This window comes from Apteryx rowi, unplaced genomic scaffold (assembly GCF_003343035.1).
Source record: "Apteryx rowi isolate R43461 unplaced genomic scaffold, aptRow1 scaffold_1820, whole genome shotgun sequence".
Classification (NCBI taxonomy): domain Eukaryota; kingdom Metazoa; phylum Chordata; class Aves; order Apterygiformes; family Apterygidae; genus Apteryx; species Apteryx rowi.
The window spans coordinates 1-15,081 of record NW_020448109.1 but is presented as its reverse complement, the minus strand read 5'-3'; the positions used below and the strand labels follow the sequence as shown (position 1 = coordinate 15,081).

Genomic DNA, 15,081 nt, shown 5'->3' with positions numbered 1-15,081 from the left:
CCTGGAAATCTTATCTAAAGGGATGAAATTTCATATGCTGCACTGGGACACAACAGAACATTTAGTTAAAACTTCAAATATGGCTAATTTAATCTGGTCCTGTTCATGGTTTGAAGATTTGAGAGAGAAAGTAGGCTGAATTTTACTTTCAGAGAGCTGGTGTTTGGTACGTTCTGAAGCCTCGTTGCGGAGGGAAATAAAAGATGTGATTTAGGGAGTTATATGAATCTTCCTTTCATCTGAACTCTCAGATTTACCGGAATCTGTTCTACAGGAAGCTCTTCTAAACAAAAGATTGCAAAAATAAATACATCTTTAGTGTACTTCTGTTCTTTTGAAGGGGTGGGCTTTTGCTTGTAATTTTCATTGTGAGGGGACTCTGAAATCTGAAAGTTTGCAATTTAGTTTAGGAAGGTTCTTATAACTCAATTTATATAATTCAAATCAGTCTTGAGTCATAAAGCACCTTTTCAGAAGACTTTCTTGAAAATGATGTGGGTTGGGATGAAGATCTTAGAATGTTCCTTGCAGTGGCTTTTGCAGTGGCTTTAATGTGAAACGTCTTTTAGACCACAGTGTTAACTTTATTTTAGTGCAATAAAATCTGGCATAATCTCTATTTCTGTTGCAGGTCGGGAGTTCATTATCCCTTCGTTGGCACACAGATTTATAGCAGAGATGGTGGATTTTTTTATTCTGTTCTTTATAAAGGCAACCATTGTTTTAAGTATCATGCACCTTAGTGGAATAAAGTAAGTTGAACAATTTAAAGCATTATTATATAGAGCTTTATGTTCTTTGAGGTGTGATTTTTGTCTATATGATACGATTAAGCATATGATGGCATATCATAACTTTCAAAGATGTGGAAAAAAGCACCACTTGGTTATCCTCTTGAAAATACTTTCTGATTTTGGGTCATCTGATGGARACAAAGAACTTGCAGAAGTGTATTTTCATCAGCTTACAAACTCCTTATTAAGACTGGATTAGACTTGCACTCTTATTTTTTTGAAGATATTGGCAAGATTCAAAAAAAATTCCTTTAAAAATCTCCAAGAAAAAACAATTGTCAAATGAATTTATTTTAAAAGTCTTCAAAAATTATTCCAGATCCTGCATGTAAAATACATATATAGTTTAAAATGTGGCCTGATTGTTAGTAATGCTATCATGCTGCAGTCTTTACTGGCATAAGTTGGATTTCCAAAATAGTATGATTAAGCATCATATGCATCAAGTATATATTATGTTGAAACAGCCTTCATTTCACATTTTTATCCTCTGATGTAATCACTCACCTCAAAGACTGTTTCCTTTTCAATTGTTTCATTAACTGCAGATGTCTTATTCCCTAGCTAGTTTAGTTCCTCCACTTTGTATTCGTATAACCAAATATTACTTTTGTCTGATTAGGAGATCAGAGCTTGGTGTAGTCAATAATTCCATTACTGTACAATTATATTCCAGAATCCAAGTTTTCCACTAAGAGAGTCTTCCAAATGTAAATGGATACTGTACAGATAACATCTTTCAGACAGATGTTAAACTGCTGCTTGAAAGATGTGTGGAATAGGGTTCAGTCCAAAATAATAAATATGCCAGTGTAAATTATCAGTCTTTATTGTTCAAATAAACATGCAATTAAAATGCCAACCTCTTGGTTTTATTCAGGTGCCAAAACCTCCAAGTGTAATGTGACGGCACATATCTCTATCTTGTTTTCAGTGGACAGAAAATGATTCAAACTAAAGTACTGGAAAGATGGGAGCAACTATGTCTGTATTGCTCTGTGAAGTAGTGAGGGTGATGTGAGAGGGAGTCTTTCTCTTTTTGAATTAATTTCCAGTAAACTCAATATTACTACTTTTGCAAGAGCCAAGAAGTTGCTTACAAGTAAAACTGTTCAGAAAGTGTGATACGGTGTACTTTAGATTGGGCTGAGGAGTTGTCCTGAAAAGACATGTACTTGCTGGTTTGAGAGAGAGACTTCAGGCAAAGGTTTTGTCATTACTGAAGGAAAATACAGATTGTGCCACGCTGCACTATTTTCTCAATTCTTTTTTTATCCTTAAGTCTGAATAAGGAGGAGGGCAAGTAGTGCAAATACAGATGGACTGTTCTGAAGTAGAATTGCACATTTCTATATAAGCAGGAATTGTCTTTTAGAAGGGTTAGTGAAAAGCCCTTGACATGTTGCAGATGTGTCTGCTCCAGGTAGCAGATGTTAATGTTATATCTGTAGAGTTTATCTTGTGAAAATATTATGCACTTGACTCCAAAATTACGCTTGGCATAGCTTTGCTAGGGTAAACAGCTGAAGGCATAGTATACCACACATAATAGGATCCCTTCTGTTGAATGATCTGGGGCACTGATTGTTCCATGCTGAAGATGAAACACAGTTCTGTTTGTCTCATGATCTAGTGAAAGTGTGGGGGTTTACTTTTTGTTTACATGCTAAAAGTAGGCAAAGAACGGTGATGGATGAGGAGGACCTTTTAGAAAACTTGAGGTGATTTTGCCCTTGTAAGGCAGGGTGTTGGGGTGGAGTAGTATTCGAAACTTGCTACGACATGTGACTACTGCATGAAAACGGATGAATTTGTTCATACTGAAATTTTAAGACTTGCACCAGCTGCTCATAAAAAGAGGTTCATCAGTGTTAATAGAAAGCTGTAACTGTTTAACTCTTGAATGTGAATTTTGTCAAGAGACAGAAATCAGTTTTCTAACGTAATTCAATAAATTATGGATGTTCACAGAACTATTGCTAAGCCAGAACATTTGGTGTGGAACAGTAGTTTTCAGCTTATGGTTTTCAGAACCTAAAGATTTGTGTTTTCCACATATGAAAATTCAGTGAGTCAAAAGCTGAGAGTTAGAATCTCACTTCTAATTTTAACAGAAGGTTACAATAAATGTACCTTTTTGAGATAGAAACTGTGAATAGTTGTTCTTTGGACAGTTGTGGTAGATCAGGCTGCTCATGTAGTTAATGATTGCTCTGAACTCGCAGTTCAGAGAAGAATGGGCATTTTTACAACAGAAATTGCATCCTGTCAGGAGAATATCTAATTCATCATTTCATCATCTTGTGTAGCATGTCTTTTTTTTTTTGACTATATAAATTGAAGATTTCCTATGCAGGTCACAGTGTCCACCTCTAGAAGAGTATGTTGAGCAGCAAATGGGACTGTTTGAAAATGAAGAGCCCTGACCATGCGAAGGAGGAAAAAGTCTTCCCTTGCTTGTGTGGCATTTAGAGAGAAGAGCACTTTCTTTTCTTTTTCCTTGAGAGATCCCCTAAGGAAGAGACTTGCATCCACATGCACTACATTTATATAGACTTAGATGATCACACACAAAATCTCTTGTGTATCTCCCAAGAACTGTGCAAATTTTCAGAACAGTTCTGCAGCTCTCTACCCAGGACACCATATTGCAAAAGTGGTAATACAGAATAATTCATTCTTAAGCGAAAAAGACTAAACAAATTGGGCAAGAACCTGGAATGAAACCTAGCGCAGTTAATTTCAATGACCTGTTAAGTATTAAAGAAGCCAAGGAGTTTTTGTTCTTTAATTTATACCAGAACAGAAGGATTGGATTCTAGTACTAAAAGGGTAACATCAGTATTATGGCAAGGGTCAAATAAGTTTTATTTTTAAAGCTCAGTCTTCTTTTGTACAGGGACATCTCTAAATTTGCTATGCATTACATAATAGAAGAAATAGATGACGATACATCCATGGAAGATCTTCAGAAAATGATGATAGTAGCTCTTATCTACAGATTGTTAGTCTGCTTCTATGAGGTAACTAGTCATAAACATTAACTTCTAAAATTAATAGTTGTCAACTGTTGAATAAATATCTGATTTATTTATTTTTTCTCTTATCATTGGTCTATAAAGTCTTTACTGTTTCAGTCTTACTGGTTTACTTGAAGTTGCATGACTCTTACAGTTTGATGAAAACCAAATTTGCTAGACAATCAACAACAGTGTGTTGTAGAATTCAAACAGCTTTTCTTTTTACAGATTATCTGTATTTGGGGAGCAGGTGGAGCAACGCCAGGGAAATTTTTACTTGGACTGCGAGTTGTGACATGTGATACATCTGTACTTATTGCACCAAGTCGTGTATTAGTGATTCCGTCCTCTAATGTCAGTATGACAACGTAAGTGCTCTTAGCTCAGTTAGTTATGTTGCTGTCAGATTAATATTGTGGGAAGCACGTGATTTGAAAGGAAATACACCTTTACTTTATTATTGGGCTTTGCAATTCTGTGATCTAACAATAAAACACTTAATTATTTAATCATGCAAGTATTCTCCACGTTAGGTGGTAAAATATCTCCTCTTAAATTCCTGTGGCTTTGTGCTGTGTAAAACTGAGGCACTAAAGTGAAGGCAAACTACTAACCTAAGCAGAAAAGTGAAAACAAGGCACTGAGTATTTTATTCTCATTCTGCAGGTCTACAATACGAGCTTTGATCAAGAATTTTTCTATTGCTTCGTTTTTCCCTGCATTTATTACACTGCTGTTTTTTCAGCATAACAGAACAGCCTACGATATTGTAGCAGGAACTATTGTGGTAAGAAGAAATGGCATCAGATGATACCAAAAGATGACAGATTTCCAGACTGTTTTTGAACTCTCCTTCCCTCCCTCCTCCCCCCCCCCGAAAAACAAACAGAAAAGCAACCCAAATCTGAAATTGAGATGACTATCAGAATCTTTTTGCCTAAATTAAATGGGGGCTGATTCAGAAGCGAAAGAAAATGTGTTGCTCCAGTGTGATGATGGCAACTACCTTGAAAGTATTGGACTTTTCATAAATGCCAAAGAAGTTTGAGAGAAACAATACTTGTTAAATCTGGAAGTATTACCCTTAGATTGACAAGAAAGAAAGTGACTGTATTAACTGCAAAAAAGATGCTTTTCTGTTCATCAGTCTATGGAAAGTGGATATCTAGAAATACTCCAGCTTAAAAGAAATATCATTCCTACAATTTTCAAGTGTTGACAGGTAATTAGAAAATTGTTTTTCAGGCAGTTGCCTAAGTCCTATAACAAACTCCGAGCAGAAGGGAACTGCAGTATTAGACAGTAAGGCAAAACTACATCTAATCATGTTAATTAAATTGCCAAATGTGTAGAGAGACGAGCAGTGTTTATCATTTCCCTTAAGATATTACTGCTTCATAGATCATATTCCTTCACCTCTTTTCAGGTATTATTTTATCTGAACATTCATGTGAGAAGTTTTTTGCATGAGTATGTCTTAAGTATTGTCATTTATTTCACATGTCTGAGCTACTAAAGAGGTGAAATAATAACTGCTTTTTCTGTGGGAAGGGTATGTTACACTGCAGTGTTAGTGAACTGGCGTGTGTATATAATTTTTGGAGCTATGAACAGTACAGATCACGCTAACAAAAGGTAACTTTCCTGCTTCTGTTTGGAGTGAAAGTGCTTGTCTATTTCTTGCGTATAAGACCAAGCAAAACAATTGAATGAGTTTCAGGAGCATGCAGAAAATATTAACCAGACTATGTGTTATGGGTGTAAATCTACAGAAGTTCAAATACTGGTTACTTTCACTTTATATTCTATAATTCTGCCTAATTGTTTGTACATTCAGAATAACTTAAATATTGAATAAAGAAGCCTAATATTTTGCATGATTACATAGCTTTGGTAATTTGTTTATCGTCATGTTAAGTGTCTTGGGAAAAGCATATATGCAGCAATGTTGATGTTTTATTAAACTTTGAGTTCAGAATTCTTCTAGAAACCCAGTTTCTGTCTGTTCCTGCCTCAGGTGTGTAACTGTTACCCAGTGGGTTCAGTTCTTTATCTACAGTTTTAAGTTGACAGTAGAAATGTTGTTTGGTGTATGGGATTTAAGTAATCTCTCTTTACTTCAGGTGAGATAACTTAAATCAGTGACATGTTAATATTCTGTAATATTTTAGTTTGATTAGTGGAGTTCTTAGGTTTAGCAAGATACTTGCTTTGTTTTCTTCTAGGGTATACACTTTCTGATCTTCATTTATAATGGTGTTTTGCAAGAGTAGGYGTTTTTGGACCAGATTCACTGCTTAGTAGTGGGAGAATGACATCCCCTTGCTTACCTCTCCCATGATCTTTCACTGATCATCATAGTCTTGCAAATGTACCAGTATTACTGACTGACTTATCTCTGAAATAAAAATGACCAAGTAATGAAGGGCTGTTAAGAAAGTCTGAAAACCCTTTGGTAGTTRCTACATGTAAGACCAATCAAAGTAAGTGAATGAAGGCATTCAGCTGAAAACACATAGAAGACATCATTAGCTAGCAGATGATGTCACGCACAGAACAGTAGAGATGTTATTTTACTGTTCCTTCAAAGACTTTATGCTCTTCAGTTAAGTATTAAAAGTTCAGAAATGGCAATCAGCCTGACAGAAGCTAAAGTTGCCAGAGCTAACTGAAGCTCCTTGTAAGGTTTTTCCTATTTTCAATTTCAGCATGAACACAAAATCCTTTTGTCTATTTACTGTAGCAGTGACTCAGAACCCAAGATTCAAGACATGAGAAAAAAAAAAAAAAGGCAAAGTAGTGGGCTAAAATTTTATTGCTAACAATTCAGGTGTAAGGGAAAGTATCTCTTACTCTGTAGAAAAATATTACTACTTCCACAGCAGGTGAAAAACAACGTTAGAAACTAACGACATGGACCTGTCCATGGAAACATCTATACATTATGTTATTGTAAACTCCAGCTAGTTGGTTTCTTGTGCAAGCTGCACCAAAGATGCAACTTTGTCCTGTTTGTAGGATGAGTGCTTGGCAGATGAAAGAGCTAAGAAAAGTGAAAGTTGTCTAATTTCTTGGATTTAGAAATCTGGGAATATATAATTGCATATAATCCCTCAAAAGCGACAGTGCCAGGATGCAACTCTGAATAGTAACTTGCTTGTCTGATTTCAAAATCTAGTTGCTGAACTTCTTCCAATTATAGAAGTATTGGTCAGAGACACATGCTGCGAAACTCCCACAAAACACAAAGCTAGTCTTTGTCAAGTCTAGTTCATGGTTTGAAAAGGTACCTCATTTCTACAAAAGCACTTGCCTGTATTATGAAATGTAAAGCAGCACCAGGAATGAATAGTAAGAAGGCTAGCAATACTTACCAAAAAAAAAAAAGTCTTCTGCAGTGGTATTGTTTAAAGAACTTATGCAACTATTTTAAGCTAGGTAGGTCATGCAGCTCTTCCTCCCTTTATAATATGAAAAGAAAGTGGTGGTGGTTTCAGCTGTAATTGCAGCAAGTGAGCATCTCTCAGCCATTAAATACTGTGACTAAGTTCAACTATAACACCCAAACAACAAGAGCATCCTCCATTGCATTACTAGAGTAACATCTGCTAAGAAACTCCTTTAACACCTGTGCTGGGGGAGGGGGGGAACCCAAATGATTTACTTGGAATCACATGTACTTTCTCCTTTTCAGTTAGAATGCTAGTGAACAGCAGTAAGATAGAGCTTCTTTAAAAAAGCTCTAAAAATTAACTACAACATTGTAGCTAGACAGCTGAGATGCAGACATGTGGTTCCAAGCAAGCATACAGTGAAACTCCCTTCACTGGCAGGGACCCTAAAAATAATTTAAGATTCTCTAAAACCAGCATCAGGGTCACTGCCAAAAAGCAGAGGTTGTAAAAAACATGTAACTTTGCTCAAGTAGAGTGCCTTGTCTTGTACAATTACAGCTGCTAATGCCTTCATTTGGAGTTAAAACTGCCAGACAGTATTTCATAGTTTTTATTGATGGCATTTATCCCATGGTTTAACATGTTAATTATACTGTAATAAACATGGCTTTAATATTAAACTTTTCCTTATTATCCAAAGTCACCACAGTCCATTTCAGTAAATATAAAAATATATACTTAATACTTTGTACAATACTGGTTTTTGGTCCAAACAAAAATGGATCAGAAAAGCCAATAAACTTACTTTAAGAATACCCAATTTTAAAGATTTTCTAAATGGATTTAGGCAACTTTGAATAATGGGATTTACATAATAAAATCTGAGACAATACTAAACAAAAATGGCCATAACACACAAAATTAAAATTTCAATTTCACAGATTTGTTATGCCAAAAAAGTACATAGAGAAACAAAATTGTATTTACACATGTTCCATAATAAAATAACAAAGGCGAGACAGGTGATAAAGGGCTGTAAGAATGAAAATATAGAAATAGCATATAATTATTAAATGGAGAACTACAGATCTAACAAGTCCTTAGCATGGATCATCCTTTAATCAGTCTTCCTCTATCAGAAAATTTTAGTGCACAATACACCCAAACTCACTCACTTCACACATACACCAGCACAAACTCAGCATAGAAATCATTCATTATCAACATTCTCTACTCTATACAGAATCCCTCACTGATATAATTACAATTTCGAGGCGTCAGTAAACGCAGATGAGCRCACATAGTGGTGCAGATGAAGAGGTATTGTACAAGCCATTCACTGTGCAGGCTATATTCATGTCTATAGCCAGACCATGCCAAGTCAGTGAAAGAAGTAAATTGCTGGATTCTAAAATAGTTTTGCTTCAGAATGGCCTTGTTGCCAACTCTACTCGTTACCAAAAAACTAAATGGAGGGAGGGAAGGAAAGGGCAGCAGAGTTTTATATTCCTTTAGGGAGATCTGACTTCAGCTAACCCAGCATGAGGTACAATCCCAACAGTTGAACGAAGGTGGGGATGCAGGGTAGCAGCTGTTTTGAAAGTTGCTTTACCAATCAGGACGATTATTTTCTACGTCTAACTGCAGTCTTTATCTTCCGACCAGAAACTGAAGATCCAAAGGCAGAGAAAATATTTTTCCCATTAGTCCTATCAAAAGAAATTAGTAGTTCAGAGTTTAGGACAGTGTAGCTGAAAATTCAGTAGTAACACTAGGCAAATATTCCAGAAAGGCTGTATTACAGTCTGTCTCACTAGTTATCAGATGGCAACAAATGGTAAAAGATAAACAGGAAGAGAGTTCCGGAAACAAAAAGCAATTACATCTCTCATGCAGAAGGTAAGTAGCAGCACAGGGGATAAATATAGATTTCATTTTTCAAGAATGAGAAAATTTCACATAAGTTGATGTGTGGTATTTCTGAGAACTAGGGTCCTTTAAAAGTAGCAGTCAAGCTAATACATCAAGGAAGGATGCCAAATTTAGATACAAATTCCAAGGTTCATCTGAATACCTCTGTATTTACAGCAGGAGAGGCTCACCACTGTCCAACTGTTACTACCCATAGCTCAAGTGAAATTCTGATATGGTCTCTTCCCCTTACTACCTGTCTCCTACCCTTGCCCAATCCTCAGCTGTAGTCTTACCCCACTGTAAATGCTGGAGGCTGGTTGAATGAAAATCCTGAAGAGCCAGAAGGCTGCGCCGGTGCTGTTGGTGCATTAGGATTTGCACCAAAAGTAAATACTCCTGGGTTGTTTGGAAAGCTGAAATTAGCAGTATTACTTCCAAACTGGAACACAGGACCTGGGAAGGTGGGGGGGGAGCGAAAGGGAAAAGGAAAGTTAAAATCTGAGTTCTTCATCTCCAGCAAAATCACCACACACTTCCCATGGCCTTTAACAAATGTTTTTACAGGTTGCTCAAGAYGACAAATTATTTTGGGTTGACTGTACCAGAAATGCTAGATTACTATAGGAACAGTACATAGAAAAAATCATTTATTTCATAGAGAATCATAAAGGTATTCTTAAAGTAACAGCACTGGCATACTGCTAATGAATTGTTTGCTTATTTTTGTACCACCATTCGATTTTTGCCTGTGTACACTGAAGTCTACTATTTAATAAAGTCTTAAATTACACTATTGAATCATGTAGATTTGATATTTAAGTAAACACTCTTGTGTTAATGCAGTCGATCTGGGCACTCCGTGTTATTTAATGTGCTTACACAGCACCTAATCAGAACAAGCTAAGTTTATACCAAAGTAACTGTTAAGTAATACAGACAATCCAGAGAGTTTTTAATCTCCAAACTGCTACCTGATTAAGGAAAGAATGATCAAGTAACATGGTGTACCAACTACCTACTGATTAGTACAAATGTAGGTTACTTTTAATAGATGATTTTTGTAAAGCTTCTGAGAGGAAAAGATAAAGTTTTTTCCCTTTAAGTAATTGAGATGATGGTATCAAAAAAAATTTTTTTTTCATAATTACTAGTGTGAAACAGGTCTTATTTACACTTAAATTCTCAAGATCATTCATTCTTTTCATGTATTTCATATTTCATTAGCAAAACAAACTTTAAAGCCTTAACCCATAGATGTTTTAAAAAGAACGCTGGCAATATACACAACAAAACCCTCAATCTAAATAAACTTGAGATGTACCATGATTAAAAAAAAATTAATAAAAAAATTGTGAGACCAAGAAGGAAGAGGATGGTCAGCACTCACCAGTGGCGGAAGTACCAGAGCCAAACCCTGGCTGTTGGCTTGCTTGCTGTCCAAACACAGGGGGCTGACTACTGCTCGTCACGGAGCCAAAAGCGGGAGGAGCAGGCTGAGAACCAGCAGAAAACAACGTTGTCGACAGCGATCCGAAAGTTGGAGCATTTGGCTGGCTGGACCCTTGGCTCTGGCCAAAGGCTGGTAACTGACTGGCACCAAATGCTGGGCCAGCAGCAGGCGCTGAAGATCCAGAACCAAACACAAATGAAGAGGACGACCCTCAGGGAAAAGAACAGAAATTTCAGTATATGCTTTTTTCCCCACAAGGATAAATCTAACCATTCCAGAAACAAAGGTTCTAAAACCTCACTTTCCAAATCTGGTACCTGAATACTGATCTTAAACTAACTATGATAGGGCTTCATGTTTATATCTTCCTAAGTAAAACAAACACTACCTCAACCATAACATAAATTGCACCTTTTCCTCTAAGAAGCATGAAAAACAGCATGTTTACAAGAATAAGATAAAACTCATCTCAAACACCATGGTTGTCTAGACTCAAATTACTGTGTTAAGATTCACGTTTACAACGGACTGCCCTGAATAGTACATATTAATTTATATTTACTAAAAGCTGTTTATATCACATATAGAGAATATTCAATTTGGTTTTGTCACACATTAAAAATATAGCTCTGAATAAATCTTTTGTCCTCCTAGCAACTGCACCCTCCTCCTTGCCCAAATGTTCATTCATCAAGTTCTGGAGGCTAAATCAAGCTCCCGGTGATCTGGCTGCACTCAAAAACTCAGTTTAGTAGAGTAACTCTGTCCCTTTCTATGCAACATCAACAGATATCAGCTCGTTCATTTAACTGTTTCAGTTCTGCACAGCCAGCAGAAATAATGAAACGGAAATACATGACTGAACAGTGACTCTGAACATCCAGCAGATCTGCCAAGCAAAAGGGCACATTTTAAGCAGTTATTAATCTTAATGCAATTCAAGTGGCCATCATGCAACAGTAAATACCATCTATTGCACCATAACTTGGAATGGCTGWCTGTTTTTCTTTCCAGGAAGAAGAAAAACAGATGTACAGTGAAGTTAATATAAAGTTGAAGGCTTCTGCATTAAAAAAAAAAAAAAATCCTTTGTGAAGATTTTTCAGTCTTCTAGTGAAAAGACTCTGAAAGCAGGTTAATTTGATTTGCTGATTTGCTGATTGACATAATTTAGAACTATTCTCTCACAGTAATGCTTATAATTCCATGTCCTAATTACAAATTGCTTCTGATAATCCAAAAAATGAGTAAATTTAATTTCTGGGAATGACAAGGTTAAACAACCAGTAATACACTGCTTAATAAAGTGTCAAAATAGATGCATCTTCCTTACAGGTTCAATTTTACTTCCAACAACTGCTAGGCCAGCAGGAATACAACTATTTAGCAGCTTTAGTGTTGTGTCATACTGCTAAATTCAAGCAGGCCTTCAGTGAAGTAATGAATATAAAGCATGAATAAAACTTTAGAGTCTCATCTCTGTCTTCACTGAATTAGTGGAAAATTGAAAAACAAACACTGACCATAACGCATCAACTTATTAGAAACAAATATAATCTTTAAGCAGCAGCAACTGCATGCAAACATGCTGTGTTTATATATACTTGTCAAGGAAAAGATTTTGCAAATCTTGCCATTATTTACAATGCTTGGGAGTTGTAGGTATGGGAAAGAAAAATGAGGAATGTCATAATTCATTTACTTTTAACCTTAAGCACCGGCCTGATACTGAAAAGCGGGAAACTATCATTCTCATGATGAAAAGTTCCTATACAAATTAAAAGCCAGTAAAGAATTGTCCAGTGCATAAATCAATGCCACTGCCAGTTCTTAAACACATTCTCCAAAGTAAAATATTCATAAAACAGTATTTCCTTGGTCCCCTATTCTTATGGCAAAAACAGAGAAGAGCATCTATTTAAAATGTACCTGTTGAACTTGATGTGGTTGTGGCTCCAAAGGTAAAGCCAGAATTTGCTGCATTGCTACTGCTGGCTCCCGAACYAAAGACAAATGGAGCAACAGCCGCACCAGTGCTGGAGGATGTGGTTGCTGGTTTGTTTTCCTGAGAGAAGCCAAATGATTGAGATGCTGTAGATTCCGCAGAATTGCCAAAAGCAGAGCTGCTCACAGTGTTGCTGGCTTGTCCAAACACAAAGGGAGCAGGAACTGGTTGATGATTTGAGGAAGCGGTGGAGCTGCCAAACACATTGCTGCTGTCGGCTGAAGATGTGGGTACAGCTGTGCTGGAGGAACTAGAGCTCAAGAAGCTGAAGGCTGGCTTCACTGCTCCTTGATCTGAGAAGAAGAACAGTACATAAACCACCTCAGAAATGCCAAACAGAAGTACAGCACTACAAACAGCCATCCTGAATAACAGCTCAACTACTATCCTAGCTACTCTGTCACTTGCATAAAATCCAGATTTAATATGCTCATTGCTGCCATTGCCATCCACAATTAAAGGAATGGAAGAACTATGAAAAACAGGAACACCACTTAAATCTGGGCTTTAGCKGTTATGAACATTAAGCATTAGCTAGAAATATCTGAACCAGTATTAACCAGTACCTCTGAACTCTTTGGAAAAAAGTGTATTTTGGAAGTTCTTAGGGGAACAACATCAATCACCTGGAACAGTTTCATTGAAAAATGCAGTGTTACTGTTTGTTCTGTAGCTTACTCTAAAAATACAGCCCTATTCCTACAGCTTTAAGTCAGACAAAGCTTACTGCCTTCCAGCCTAATTCTTCCAGCTCAAGTTAGTTGAGCACCTTCAAGACCTGTCTTTAAGAACTGAGAACAACTCTCTCTCAAGAGCACTGTTAAAAAGCACTGATCTGCAGTTTTACACACCTGAAAGAGAGCTATTTTTTAAATAAAGCATTCTTCAGCTTTTCCTAAGCTGCTCCTCTGTCCAATTCTCATTACTAATTTGTCTGTAATCTTGTTTCCAACTCCCCACTATCTTTTTTCCAGCAGTTAAGGCACCTTTTCATCCATCCCATTTTTAAGGGACTATACCATTTTGAAGAACATTTGTTGAAATTTCCTTTTTTACACAGGGCATTCGCATCAAATTTCCAAGACTAGACTAAACTCCAGAACTGTAACTGGAGGAAAAAAACCCATCCATCAATCCAAACCCCACAATCCTCCCAAAATTTATCTGTTCAGTAGCAGTTCAACCATACAAATACTGTGATTAAAATCAATATAACCTGTGCACTGCTTTTATTCAGGGTAACTTACAGATGTCCTTTCATATAAACCTTCAGAAGCTAATAAAGAATTCTGTTTTATAAGAGACGGTTGCTAGATGATACAAATGGAATTTAACAACCAGAATTTCTCACACAGTGATGGTCACTAAAGAAACTTCATTTTTCACTGTGGTCTTTCAACAAATTAACGAAATACAATACTGCATGATTAAATCTATTAAGCCATGTTTATAGCTTTGTAACAGTAGGGTTACAGCAGTACACCCTGTAGCATAGATGCAATTGCACGGGAATATTCTCTTCTCTCGTTCCCTTTCCCTATGAAAAGAAATGCTAGAGTAAGGCCTCTATATTGCACCATACTAAAGATTTTATCCCCAACTATGCTGTTACCATTGAGACAGTAACAACTTCTGTGCTTGCGCAAGATGTAATACAGGTTCTTTGAGGTCTGGTGGATTTTTTGTTTAACCCTAATGTTAAAACTCACTGAAATCTAGAAAGGGATTGCTGCAAATTCTCTACACGTCAACAACCATAAAGACGGACGCGCGGCAGAGAGTAAAGCCTTTTCTAAAGCTCTAAGCATTCATACATCAAATGCCATACATCCATTTTGTCTAGTATGGCTTCAGAGGTATTGTTTGATGCGTACGCGCAGACGAGCGAAGCCAAAAGACGTCCTGTTACCTGAAGTACTGGTTTGTGCCCCGAATGCGAAAGCTGGCTTTGCCTGCTCAGTTTCCTTCTCTGAGGGTTTTATGAAACTAAAGTTGAACGTAGATTTTGCTGTGCTCTCCTCTTTGGTATGCTCAGGCTTCCCAAATGAAAAGATAGGCTGTGCCTTTGGCTCTTCACTGTCAGCTTTCTTTCCAAACACTAGTGGAGCAGCAGAAGTGACAGGGTCCTGTTTCTCTTCTGTCCTTCCCAAAACAAACTGTGAGGCAGGTGCGGACTCCACATTGCCAAAAGAGAAGCCTGCCTTTGTGGAAGGAGTTTCGTCCTTTTTCTCGTCGGACTTCTTAAACGCAAAGGAAGCCGACGCAACCTCCTTTTCTGCCACGGTTCCAAAACCGAAGCCGCTGACTCCTGTCTTACTCTCAGTGGGAGCTATGGAAGAAGTAGAACTTGTGCCAAAACCGAAGCCTCCCAAGACTGGTTCCTCCTTCTTTTCCTGCTGCCCCAGGCTCCCTGCCCCAAACTGAAACGTTGAAGGAGCCTGGCTGCTCGTAGGTGGAAGTCCAAAAGTAAAACTGCTGTTTTTCTCTTCTTTCTTACCGTCTT

At 37.1% G+C, this 15,081-nt stretch overlaps 1 protein-coding gene across 1 annotated transcript; it reads left to right on the top strand.

The window, feature by feature from the left end:
* Window positions 1–6: 6 nt before the first annotated feature.
* FAM8A1 (family with sequence similarity 8 member A1) lies at window positions 7–5,792 on the top strand. The gene is made up of 4 exons (XM_026061579.1): window positions 7–752; window positions 3,694–3,817; window positions 4,043–4,182; window positions 4,481–5,792. The coding sequence occupies exons 1-4, from the start codon at window positions 679–681 to the stop codon at window positions 4,623–4,625; spliced, it is 483 nt and encodes a 160-aa protein (XP_025917364.1). The 5' UTR covers window positions 7–678; the 3' UTR covers window positions 4,626–5,792.
* The last annotated feature ends 9,289 nt before the right edge of the window (window positions 5,793–15,081 follow it).